At 44.9% G+C, this 12,603-nt stretch overlaps 2 protein-coding genes across 5 annotated transcripts in view; one reads left to right on the plus strand and one right to left on the minus strand.

Annotated features, from left to right (window-relative positions):
* LRCH3 (leucine rich repeats and calponin homology domain containing 3) overlaps window positions 1-8,606 on the plus strand; it is a 121,365-nt gene extending 112,759 nt beyond the window's left edge. Inside the window, exon 23 of the mRNA XM_075132067.1 lies at window positions 8,522-8,606. Coding sequence (XP_074988168.1) covers window positions 8,522-8,569 — 48 coding nt within the window. The 3' untranslated portion in view covers window positions 8,570-8,606. The remainder of the gene's footprint in view (window positions 1-8,521) is intronic.
* The window catches only part of DRC9 (dynein regulatory complex subunit 9), a 38,558-nt gene that overhangs the window by 2,529 nt on the left and 23,426 nt on the right, over window positions 1-12,603 (minus strand). For 2 of the 4 annotated variants that reach the window (XM_048864674.2, XM_048864675.2), the window contains exons 5-9: window positions 12,494-12,575; window positions 6,816-6,897; window positions 6,547-6,758; window positions 3,929-4,003; window positions 777-908 (exon numbers count right to left, since the gene is read on the minus strand). In XM_048864674.2, the coding sequence (XP_048720631.1) occupies window positions 777-908; window positions 3,929-4,003; window positions 6,547-6,758; window positions 6,816-6,897; window positions 12,494-12,575 (583 nt within the window). The remainder of the gene's footprint in view (window positions 1-776; window positions 909-3,928; window positions 4,004-6,546; window positions 6,759-6,815; window positions 6,898-12,493; window positions 12,576-12,603) is intronic. The other 2 variants (XM_048864676.2, XM_048864677.2) reach the window with 2 other exon arrangements.

A 12,603-nucleotide genomic window follows, 5' to 3' on the forward strand; every position in this document is an offset into this window, starting at 1 on the left:
CTTGCCATGTAAATATTGGAAACAGAACAATCATTTCCACAGTGAGCTTTTGTTGAGAGAGATTCTGCAGGAATATTGTCATCAGCGCTTTCTGTTTAACAGGGTGTTACCATGGTTCAGAGTGAGCATCATTACAACACCGACAATATGTCCTTTCTAGTGATTTGATTAGAACTAGGAACCTTTTAGTTAACGCCCACAGGAGGGAATTACGCGAGCGCTTCGGTGCCTCTGCTTTTCCTGCCCCCATAGTCCGAACTGTAGGACAGCCAACAAGCTCTCAGAGAGAGCCCTTAGTCTGCAGCAGCCAGCGGTCGCCGGCAATGAAAGCAAGCGTGTTAAAATTCCACGAAGCCCCTCTCCCCTGGCCTAGCAATGGCTTGTGTGACCCAAGATGAGGCACACATTGGGAAGGGAGTTTGTCCTCCCTTGCCCCTCACAATAGCCATTCAATTACTTGCCACTCTCTTACATCCAAAACGGCCATAGGAAAAACAACAAACAATGGCATTTCTTGACCAAAGTCACCTGTAGAGAACAGAGGATTTATGCCCCCTGTGGCTCCCTCCGGACACCACTTGCTGGGTTGTTCCTGCCCGTTCAATTGAACAGTTCCATGGTTACTCAATCTTTTCTTCCCCATAGTTCTCTTCCCTTGTTCTGGGTGAATGAAAAGAGTGAGGGTGGGGAAGTGCCCAGGGCCCAGCTTTTGGGATGCTGCCTGGGCAGTGACATGCTGGTTCACTGAATCCTTTAGTCCACTGCTGATCTCATACCTGCTTGGCAAGTTCCTGCAGTGCTGCTAAATCATTTGCCTTGGATGCTTTTAGAGTGTTCAGTTCTTGTTGTTTAGATTCCGTGTCCTTTTCATACTTCTCCATCCAGTATTCTAGCTTCTCTTCCAACTTCTGTTTGGGAGACAGACTGACATTTAGCACAGCGGACAGAATGCACCAGGAAGGATTAGTAATGCTACTGAAAACTTTCTATCGTCTGCTCAGTCTGCCGTCTTTCTGTAAGAGTAACATTGACGTTACACAGCACAGCAATTCCTCAGCATACCCCAACCCTTCAAAGAGCCAAAATCCTGGAGCTAGTGTTGAGCCACTCGTGGTCTGCAGCATAGGCGCCAACTTCTCCCAGCACCAGTGGGTGCTCAACCCACCCTGCCCCGACTCCACCCCTGCCCGCCCACATTCCAACCCCTTCCCCAAAGTCCCTCCCCCTATTAGACTCCTTCCCTGAGCGCGTTCCCCCTCTTACCCCTTCCCAGCACTTGCCACCGCAAAACAGCTGTTTCACAGCGGCAAGCACTGGGAGCTAGGGGGAGAAGCGGGGACACTGCGCGCTTGGGGAAGAGGCGGGGCAGAAGTGAGCTGGGGTGAGGGGGCCGGATGGGGAGCTGCTGGTGGCTGCAGAGCATCCACCAATTTTTCCCCATGAGTGCTCCAGCCCCGGGGGATATTTTGGGGGAAAGACGTTTCCAAGTGGTCTCTTTCCCTGTTCTTTGTTTAAAACACTTGGTGGTGGCAGCATACTGTTCAAGGACAAGGCAAAGTTTGTACCTTGGGGAAGTTTTTAACCTAAGCTGGTAAGAATAAGCTTAGGGGATCTTTCATGCGAGTCCCCATATCTGTACCCCAGAGTTCAGAGTGGGGAAGGAACCCTGACATGGTGGTAGTGGTGGGATCATTTTGAACGAGAGATGGTGATCAGCTAAACCCTGAGCATGTGGGCAAGACTCACCAGCCAGACACCCAGGAAAGAATTCCTTGTAGTAACTCAGATCCCACCCTATCTAGTATCCCATCACAGGCCCCTGGGCATATTTACTGCTAATAGTCAAAGATCAATTAATTGCCAAAATTAGGCTATTCCATCATACCATCCCCTCCATAAACATATCAAGCTTACTCTTGAAGCCTTTTGCGTTCACTGCTCCCTTTGGAATGCTATTCCAGAACTTCACTCCTCTGATGGTTAGAAACCTTCGTCTAATTTCAAGTCTAAACTTCCTGATGGCCAGTTTATATCCATTTGTTCTTGTGTCCACATTGGTACTGATCATAAATAATTCCTCTCCCTGCCTGGTATTTATCTCTGATATATTTATAGAGAGCAATCATATCTCCCCTCAGCCTTCTTTTGGTTAGGATAAACAAGCCAAGCTCTTTGAGTCTCCTTTCATAAGACAAGTTTTCCATTCCTTGGATCATTCTAATAACCCTTCTCTGTATCTGTTCCAGTTTGAATTCATCCTTCTTAAACATGGGAGACCAGAACTACACGCAATATTCCAGATGAGCTCTCACCAGATCCTTGTATAACGGTACTAACACCTCCTTATCTCTATTGGAAACAAATCTTCTAAAATGACAGGTTTCAGAGTAACAGCCGTGTTAGTCTGTATTCGCAAAAAGAAAAGGAGGACTTGTGGCACCTTAGAGACTAACCAATTTATTTGAGCATGAGCTTTCGTGAGCTACAGCTCACTTCATCGGATGCATACTGTGGAAACTGCAGAAGACATTATATACACAGAGACCATGAAACAATACCTCCTCCCACCCCACTCTCCTGCTGGTAATAGCCCATCCAAAGTGACCACTCTCTTTACAATGTGTATGATAATCAAGGTGGGCCATTTCTAGCACAAATCCAAGTGAGAAAACCTGGATTTGTGCTGGAAATGGCCTACCTTGATTACCATACACATTATAAAGAGAGTGGTCGGTCACTTTGGATGGGCTATTACCAGCAGGAGAGTGAGTTTGGGGGGGGGGGGGGGGGGCGGAGGGTGAGAAAACCTGGATCTGTGCTGGAAATTGCCCAACTTGATTATCATACACATTGTAAGGAGAGTGGTCACTTTAGATAAGCTATTACCAGCAGGAGAGTGGGGTGGGAGGAGGTATTGTTTCATGGTCTCTGTGTATATAATGTCTTCTGCAGTTTCCACAGTATGCATCCGATGAAGTGAGCTGTAGCTCACGAAAGCTTATGCTCAAATAAATTGGTTAGTCTCTAAGGTGCTACAAGTACTCCTTTTCTTTTTGCAAATCTTCTAAAGACTCTCTACAGCTTAAAGGAAGGGAACAAGGGATGCTAAAATTAAAACCTTACTTAATACCTTACATTTCAAATGCTTTAACTGCTTTTCCTCCTTTTTCTGTATCTTTAATAAAAGGTTATAAAGGATTTTAATGGCATGTTTGCCATGGTACTAAGCAGGCTGAAGTCTCTATAGAGCAAACCCTGAACCTTGTCCAATGCTGTTTAATGTTAAACAGTTTCAGGGTCGTGTTAACACCTTTGACTCTTTGGGTCCTTTCTTCTGTATAAAGTAATACAACAGACATTATGGATCGTGGGCAACCTGAATTAATATAATAGACATTATGGATTGTGTGCTACCTGAGTCTATCAAAAGAGTTGTGAATTGACATTTATCCTACCTAGGCTAGGATAAAGCAAAAACAGATTGATGATTTCTATAATGTCTTTCCTTGTCCCCTGTGTCCTACTTTACACGTGCAATACCTGGGCCTGTGAAGCTGTAGTTATACTGCATGTATTAACGCCAGCTCATGATGCTGCTGGACGTCTGACCTGTTTGCAATGAATGTACTTCAACTTAAAGCCCAATCACCTGAACATCTTGTGGTGCGGGGAGAAACAAAAATTATTTGTTTGGATGAACAAATCTGTCCTATCTCAGTTTTGATTTAAAATAATCCAAAATTCAGGTAACCAGTGTTATGTTTTTAGGGCAAATGGTAATTCCAATAACAGTCTTGAAGCTGGTTGAGGAGTAGATGGACATTAGCTGTTTTCCTTAAGACACTAATTGCTACCATAGGAATAAGCTCATGTGATGTTTTGTAAGTTGCTGCCTTAAGTGCTAATTGAAAACATTTGAGTCACCCACCATCTGTTGCTGCCTGAGGAAATTTTCTATCTCCATGTGGACTCTAATCTCCTCATCAGTTTTGATCCTCAGCATCTGTGATCAATAAAGACAGAACGGGTCAGAGGCTATCTTGGCAGGCATGTACGCATACCTTGCGAGGAGGTGCGCCGGTGAGCGACTGCTTGTAGTGGTGAATGGACAGCACTTCTGAAAGTGACAGGCCCTTGCGCTGCAGTGTCAGTAAAAAGCCAGTTCTATGTAAGAGAGTGAACTCCAGGAACGAACGGGTCGGGGAGCTGATTAGCAGCATCAAAATGGTGATGTGGTATTGGCTGTTGAGGGAAGTGACATGGCATGGAGATGGGAGCATTGGCCCAGAGCTTCCCCAGCCCTAGAAGTGCACAGATACCTGCACTAAGGCATGTCCAGCATCATGGAAGAGGGGCGCACCTGTACTGTGCATACATCACAATCAGCCCCCTCTCCTCGGAGCCAGCCCTGGGCTTGTATTGATGCCCTGGGAAAACACATTTACTAGCCTCCTACACCTGCGATCAGCAAGTCAAGTCCTTTTCCCATTCGCTGGTGCACCCCATCATATTCTCCCCTCACCCTCTGCCTTCCATACTGCTCTCCATCCTCCAGCACCTATCGCAGCATTGGTGCTGGGTTCACTCGCCTCTCCTTTTCCTAGGGCTATGGCCCTGGGGCGGAGTTCCAGAAAGCCGAATCACACCGGTGGCATGGGCGGAGCCCAGCACTGCAGAGCCCAGTAGCACAGCTCACAAGACTCAGCAGCGATAGTGCGGCCAGCTCTGAGGATCTAAGGCTATGTCTACACTACAGAGCTGACCGTGGCACAGCTATACCACTGCAGCCGTGACGCTGTAAGGTCTCCCGTGTAGCCGCTCTCTCCCGCCAGCATAATTAAACCACTCCTAACGAGCGGCAGTAGCTATGTTGGCAGGAGGGCATCTCCTGCTGACATAGCGCTGCCCACACCGGCACTTCTGTCAGTCAGGGGGGGTCTTTTTTCCCCCCAACACTGACCAAAAGGAAGTTTTACCAATAAAAGTGCTAGTGTAGACAAAACCTTAGCCGCTCTTCCACTTGCATCCCTTCATTAGCGACTACCACTGGGAGCCCAGAACTAAGGCTTTGTCTACACTAGCCCTTTCGTCAGTCAGCGGTGTGAAAAAAACACCCCCGGACTGACACAAGCCCCAGTGTGAACAGTGTTATGTCAGAGGGAGAGGCTCTCCTGCCGACATAGCTACTGCTGCTCGTTGGGGGTGGTTTAATTATGCCGGCGGGAGAGCTCTATCCTACCACCATAGAGACCTTCCAGCGGTACAGCTGTGCGGTCTGTAGTGTAGACATAGCCTGAGTCAGCCCTTCTCCCCATGCACTCTGCGCTGCTCTCTCCTTTGTACTCCGTTCTGGGTGCAGAAAACCAAAAGCTGAGGGGAGGGAGATGAGGCATCGAGGGGTAAAAATATATATGTATATCGCACTTGACTTGAAGATGCAGTATACTGTTAGCTCTCACACCTGAACTGAAGGGGCTGGCGTGCTGTCTCTTCAAGATTCATCCTTTCTCCTGAGTGTTCATTAGGCACTGAAGATAGACTGTTTTTTGTTAACATCTGTTTATCTAAAAACTCCTTCCCCTCTCAAATGTTCAACTTTCATGCTTGCTTCTTGTCGTGTCATCATTTCACTAGTTGTCCAGGCACCATAGAACCTTCCAGCCTAGACAGGACCTGAACATCTCATTTAAAAAAATGAATGGAAAAGAAATCCCTTTTATCTTTAAAAACCACCCAGACCTCTTATCCATCAGGAGGCAGACAAAGCCAGGAGGCCATTTTTTTCCAGTTGCAAGCCTCCTCTAATGGAGGAGTGTGTATGGGCATGCCACACACTGTGTATACATGTGCATAGAGACCCTGCCTGAGGACTCATCCAGAAATCATTAAATCCTTGCAGCAATTCTACTGCTGGGTGATCTCTGCAACCTGCACCCTTGGGATGGGTTCTTGGAATGGGGGATCCTTCCAACCAGACACTTCTTCCTGTGGTAGAGTTCTCCTGTCAGGGGGCACGCATAGCAGCCACCTACCAGTGCTAATGGTTACAGCCATCCCATCAGCCCCATTATTTGTTGTGAGCTTGGTAAAATAATGAGCAGCCTCTGGCCTGTCCCCTCCCTACACAGCTGACTAGAAGTGGCTGGTTGTTTGAGGTCATCAACAGTGGAAACCTGCAGCTGACCAGCTTTGTCCTTGTCCTGTAATTACAGAGAACACCACCACATGGTTTTAGAGAATAGGAGGAAAACATGACCTAACGATGAGGTAGTACAATCACGACATTGCCAGAGCCATGAGAGTGTGAGGCTGCACTCGGCAGCTCTGCGCTGCCCACCGAGTCCCAGTTCTGTCTTATTGTTAACTTCAGGAGTCAAGGTGGTGGGTGAGACGGAGACACTTGTGCCACCCGTATGTAAAACACAAACCTCTCTTTGCATGGTGAGTTACATGTTGGCTGTTTGGTGGCAATGCAATCTGCAGGCAGCCAGCTCTCGCCTTGCTAGCTGGAGATGCTTTACAAACAGGCCTAAAGACAGTGCTTACCTCAATTTCATTTAATAGGTCACTCTCTGCGTTGCTGCACTTTTTCTGGGTCTGGTAGATCTGGAGCTCTGTGTCTTTCTTCACATAGCGGCTCTCCATGTCTGTCTTGGCCTTCATCTCTTGAAGCTGATCTTTGAGGTATGCAATCATCTCATTCCGGTTCTGAGGAATAGGCGGGAGGGAGGGGCATATGGGGGGGGCACAAAAGCAAGCTTCAAAATGCAAGTCACCTCCCCATTTCTTGTGCCCACTACTCCAGGTAAACTCACCTGTGTCCCACCTCACATGTTTCAAAATCATAGGGCTGAAGGCTTCACTCTCCCCCAGAGCGATGTCCAAGTTCAACATGAGCTTCAAAGAGAAACCTAATTTTTAACCAACCGTATAGAAGGCAGCAAACAAAGAGGGAAGGGTGATTATCTATCTAGAGGTTGCAGTGACAGACAAGTCACCAGGACACCTGGCCTCTAGAGCCCTGATTCAGGAAGGTATTTAAGCACTTGCATAACTTTCAGTAGTTCCATTGATTTCAATGGCTTAACATGAGGCATACGCTTAAGTAGTTTCCTGAACTGGGGTCTATATCTGGCTCTGCCACAGACCCACTGTGTGAGCTTGGACAAGTCACAACCTCTGTACCTCGGTTTCCCATCTATAAAAAAAAAAAATGACATCTCGGTTGTGAGAGTGCTACGGTTTAATTCTTTAGTTGCACAGCATATTGGGCTCCTTGCATGGAAGTTTTCATGTAACCTGAAAAACTAAACAATTGCAAAGCAAATTTAAGAACAGGTGAAAATTGACTCTTGCTCTGTTCATATGGGCCACTACTTCTTTGAAAGCTGATCAGGACGCACAGTATAACTTTTGTTAAAAGGCACATGGTCGCTGGGTGAGTAAGGAGTGCTGAGGAAAAGTAGCAGGCTATGTGCTATCATCCCTTCCCTGCGCACTCTCACTACAATGGAGAGCTGAGATTTTCAGCTGCAAGTTGTGTCTGAGCGCGTCCCCTGGCAGAAGGGACTCCGGAGTTGAAAGGTACTGAGCTGACGTCTGTGGCTGAGTGTGTTTCAAGATGTTTGAACGCACTGGGGAATTGAAGAATGATTCAGTTTAGGATTGGGCTTTTTAGTTTTACTTGGTTTCTCGGAGTAACCCGTGAAGATTAGAAACGCAGGATCGTAACTAAAGGAGAATTCTCTTTAATATGAAAAGCACAAGACGTGCTAAGAATCAAAAGGTCATAACAGACTAGTTTGCAGTTACGTAAGACTGAGCTTAATGCATCTGGTTCTACTTCTTGTGCCACGTGCCTTTGATTACTCAACCAGATTCTTCCTGTTTGCTTGCTGTCATGTTACAGTGGATTCAACATTCATCAGGTGAAGCTGAAACACCGAAGTGCTGGTATTATTTAAGTGATTTGAAGGCTCCCATCTTGTCTCTCAAGCACCACCGCATTCCCTAACTGTGTAAACAGGGGAAGATCCCCCAGAAAACAGCTTGCTCCATAGCACTGTGTTTAAAGGCCAGTGCCGCATGAGTCATTTGAAGAGAGTCCCTTTTCAGAAGAGTTTGGAACACTCAAAGGGAAAGTGTGCACGCACACCCTCCCATCAGATATAGCGAGGGAAAGCAAACTGTGATATAAGGCTCAAGATAATTAGGGCCCTTGGCTGAGGTTTGTGTGTGTGTTAAAGTCATGCATCCATAATTGTTTAAGGTTTCTCAGGCCAAAGATCATTTTACAGCCCAAATGCTGTCATATGACTTGAGACAAATGACTTTATAACAAGCAGAGACAGGACCTATTTATGCTCCATAATATACCAAGGTTATCTGGTAATGGCTTGTATTTTCTTCCGTATGAAACAATGCAGCTGGTGGGGGCGTTGTTGTGCTTCCAGCAGACAGAAGAGGGAGCTTGTCACATAGCTGCATTATCAGTGGCTTTCAACCTTTTTTCCTTTTGCAGACCCCTAAAACATTTGGAATGGAAGTCCAGCTCGAACCCTTCCACTGATAGCAACTGCAGCAGGATCACACAGAGAGTTGGGTTCACTATGGTAAGCAGCCCTCAAACCATTTTAAGGCCTTATGGATTAAAACCGACACATTGAATTGAAACACATACTTGCCCCACTGTAATTATATACACATTCTAACTACTCTTCTATAGAACAGGACTATACCAAAAAGGGTTGAAGTTTGAAACATGCCATGGATCAGGCTTTCCTTGAAGATTAGGGTCATTCTATGGTTTGAAAGAAACTTGTTTTGATTTACCAAAGAGACAGCCCTGCGAAAATGGCCAACACAGCCCAACAAAGTCAATAATAGCCTGTCCATTGACTTAAATGAGCTCTGGACTGGGCCCATGCTGAGCATGCATAGTAGGAAATTTCCTTAACTCTATACAGGTGTATACGTAGATAGAGGAATACTGTGCTTGTGTGTGCCATTATTTAAATGCATACTTGTTTTAAGGAAATTGCAAACTCCTAAAGCAAAGCCAGCAGAGCTTGTGAAGTCTGTAAGACACGTCAGTCTGGATCGTTTCTTTTCCTTTTTAAAAAGCATTAGGAAATTAAATCCAAGAAATGGTTAAGGTAACATTAAGGCTATAACCACAAGGAATGAGGAGTTGCAGAACAGGGGACAGAGCTTTCTCAGGGTCCAGACCAAGATTGTGGCGTGAACTCCCATAGGAACTAAGGACCATCACAAACCTCACCACCTTCCACTCCAAGTTCGAGGCAAGTTACCATGACCTGGCTGCTCTATGGTAAACACATGGGGGTGGGGGTTGTAAAAATTTCTGAAACAAACTACTACACTGCACACACTTCTCTTCCCTGCAAGAGGATGAGAGAACAAACGTGACAAATGTTGGTCATGCTACTTTGGGCACTTTCTAGTGCTGCATTAATATTAAGGTGCTGAGCATGGTATAAGAACCTATACAGAAAAGAATGAATAAAAGCTAAGTACCCAATCAAAATGTTAACCTACTCTCCTGCACACAAAACATTATATTATTGTTTTTCTGCTAAAGGTATGTAGTCTACTATATTACTGATTGCTGCAAAATGTATACCGTAAAATCTACAGGATGTGTAAATAGCGCTGCTGGAACTTAAAAGTTTTCATTGCCTGACTTTTGGATACTGACTGTGCAACCTTAAGGTTACATAAGCACAGTTTTTGGCATTCAATAATTAATCATCATAATCTGTATAGAATATCACCACTTCATCAATGAAAAATTAAAAAAAAAAAGCTACAAAATATAAGTGACCACTGCAGCAGCTATAGCTAAATGAATAAATCTTATTCCTAGAGCTGAACTAAAGTTATTAATGATGCCGGTGCACAAAGAAAAGGGAAAGAACAAAAAGAGCCTTGTTAATTTCAGCTCTATTAGAAATACAGGTGAATGAGGAATCAATGTTTGCCAAAAGGACAAAATCAGTGGGGAAGAATATTTGAGACTCATTACAGAGAATTAGGAGAGAAAAACAGCAAAATAGCCCTGTGAGTTATTAATTAGTGTCTTGTTAAGAGCTAACACAGCTCAAAAGAAGAACATACAAGGAACACACTCAGAACAATGAATTTTGTTTTCTAAATCCATGAGTGTACCTGCTTGCTTCTGTTTTCTCTTTCACACTCAGTCCAAAGACTGGAGACTGCCAGGGGGGGCTTTAGGCCCTACCTCCATCTATTGTCGCTGCTCAAAATGTTCCATAATCAATATGCTTTTTTTTTTTAATTAGTTGGCAATGTGCCAAATCATTAAAGTCTCAGTTAAAGCTGCCTGTCAGAAATTCATCAATGAAATGAATTGAAATCATTCTCCCAGGAGACCTAATCAGAGCAGGTCATTTTTTAGCAATGGGAGGAAAGCAGGATTTGAAAGTAGCTTCAGCTTGATTTGTTATCAAGGATCAAGCTATAAGGAAACCCAGTAAGAGGACTTTAAGCTGGAAATAAAATGACTGCAGGCCACACTTTGTGAGGCTGATCGCAAAGACGGAAGGGAGGTACTCAAAGATCAGAAGGTAAAGGCTGAAAAACAGAGGATCATCACCTACACCAAACGCAAAAAAGTTTAACAAAGCTGAGGCCAAAGAAAGCTCCAGCGGGTGATGCGCTTTTCCTAGCGCTGGAAAGAGCTGTGGAAACTACATTAAAACAGAACAGCATGCGTAAGTTGGGCTTCTAGAGCACTGACTTTGGCACCAGCTCTGCTCCTTATGTTGGTAGAGTGCATGGAGAGCATTACCCGATGGGGGTCCTGAATTGGAATGGGAGGAGACAACATGTGCTAAGAAATGGACAAAATATAATCTTCAGGTGACTGCCACACTGCCTGAGGCCAAATGAAACAACTAATTTATTTCTTTTAACTGCCAAACAGAGGTCAACATTTCTTTTAAGCTGTTCCGTTTTCCCCCTTAGGGCCTGGATATAGGCTTGAGTCCCAGTTTCAGCAACAGAAAAGAAATATCTATTCTATAAAAATTCTATATCTAGAAATATCTATCTTTTGCAGACTAGTCTCTGACCTCAGATTCCTTTAGACGTAGTGCCAAACTGAAGACACTGAAATCCTCTAGAAAAGTAATCCTCACTCTCCATTTCTCCTGGAAAACCTTTGACCTCCTGTGTCTGTCCTTCCTTGGTTCACTACCTACCTTGTAACCATTTGTTCCTTCAATATTGCCTTCAGTGGTTCCTCCTTTCTACAAGGTTCACCTGGGTTCTTTTTGTCGCCTCCTTTTCTTCCTCCTACACTTATTTATTTCATCTGCCCCCATTTGTCTCTTCTAGCACCTCTATGTTGATGACTCTCAAATCTACTTTTCACTTCAACATTTCTTCCTGTCTCATTGATATCACGTTTGAAGTTTCTGCTGTTTCCCCATACTGTACACAGTTATATCTGAGCTCCTCGTCTTTCCTCCCAAACCTTCTCTTCTCCTATACCAATACCATCCTTGTCAGACTTGCAACCATGGGGGCATTTTTCAGTGGCTCTTGCTCTTCCATGCGCATCTAGGCTCTCACCAAGTCCTGCTGCTTCTTCCTCTTCAACTTTTATAAAAAGAAGCCCTTCCTCAATGCGCCTTCAACTTCAAATGTTCTTCCACACCCAAGTAATCTCCTGGATCAACTACTGCTAAGTCCTCCCCTCTGGACTCCCTGTTTTCCATCTCGCTCACCTCTAGTCCATCAAGAATACTGTCGATAAAATGACCCTCATTTGCCACTCAACCAGATCACTCTTTTATACAGATTCTCTGCTACCTCCTCCTCACAGTGTCAGATTCTTGTCCTTGCCTTCAAGGCCCTGCATGGCTCTGCCTCTATCTCTGCTGGTTTCTTTTCGCACACCCCTCACTCCATCAGTGTGCAGCAGCATCACTCCCTTCATTTCCTTCTCACTCTCTCCTCTTCATGCTTTCTCCCTTATGCCTGGATCAACCCTTTATCACAGAATATTATGTCCCCACCATCTTCATTAACTCCTTCCTTAGAACCTACTTATTCTACTAGGCCTTCAAATACCAATCCCTGTGATTATTATGCCATCCCGATCCCAATTAACACCATCCTCTGGGTTTCCCACTGCATTCAGATCTGATCTGTGTCTCTCTTAGATTGTAAACTTCCTGAGGAAGAGACTATTATAGCTCTACAGCACTGATTGGTGCTTTAACAGTAATTAACGATCATTCAACACCCAGAACACTGGTGATGTAGCTATACTCGCTCTTGTTTTCTTTATATTTTTCCTGCCTGCCCCCAAATGAGAGAATGTTACATGTGTGCTCACACCCTTTCATCGGAGACTGTGAACCTCCTAGGAAGGAGAGGTCCCAGTCTGGGCATGCTCAGTAAAACATTTCCTCTTTAGCATGCTGCCCATCTCAAATATTCTTACCTGAAGTTCTAAATCCTTTTCTTTCTTGACATCTTGTAGCTGTTTCTGGAGGGACTTTATCTCCTTCCTTCCTTCCTCCTCCCTAGAGGAAAAAGCAAGAGGGAAAACCT

Source organism: Caretta caretta, chromosome 9, assembly GCF_965140235.1.
Source record: "Caretta caretta isolate rCarCar2 chromosome 9, rCarCar1.hap1, whole genome shotgun sequence".
NCBI lineage: Eukaryota > Metazoa > Chordata > Testudines > Cheloniidae > Caretta > Caretta caretta.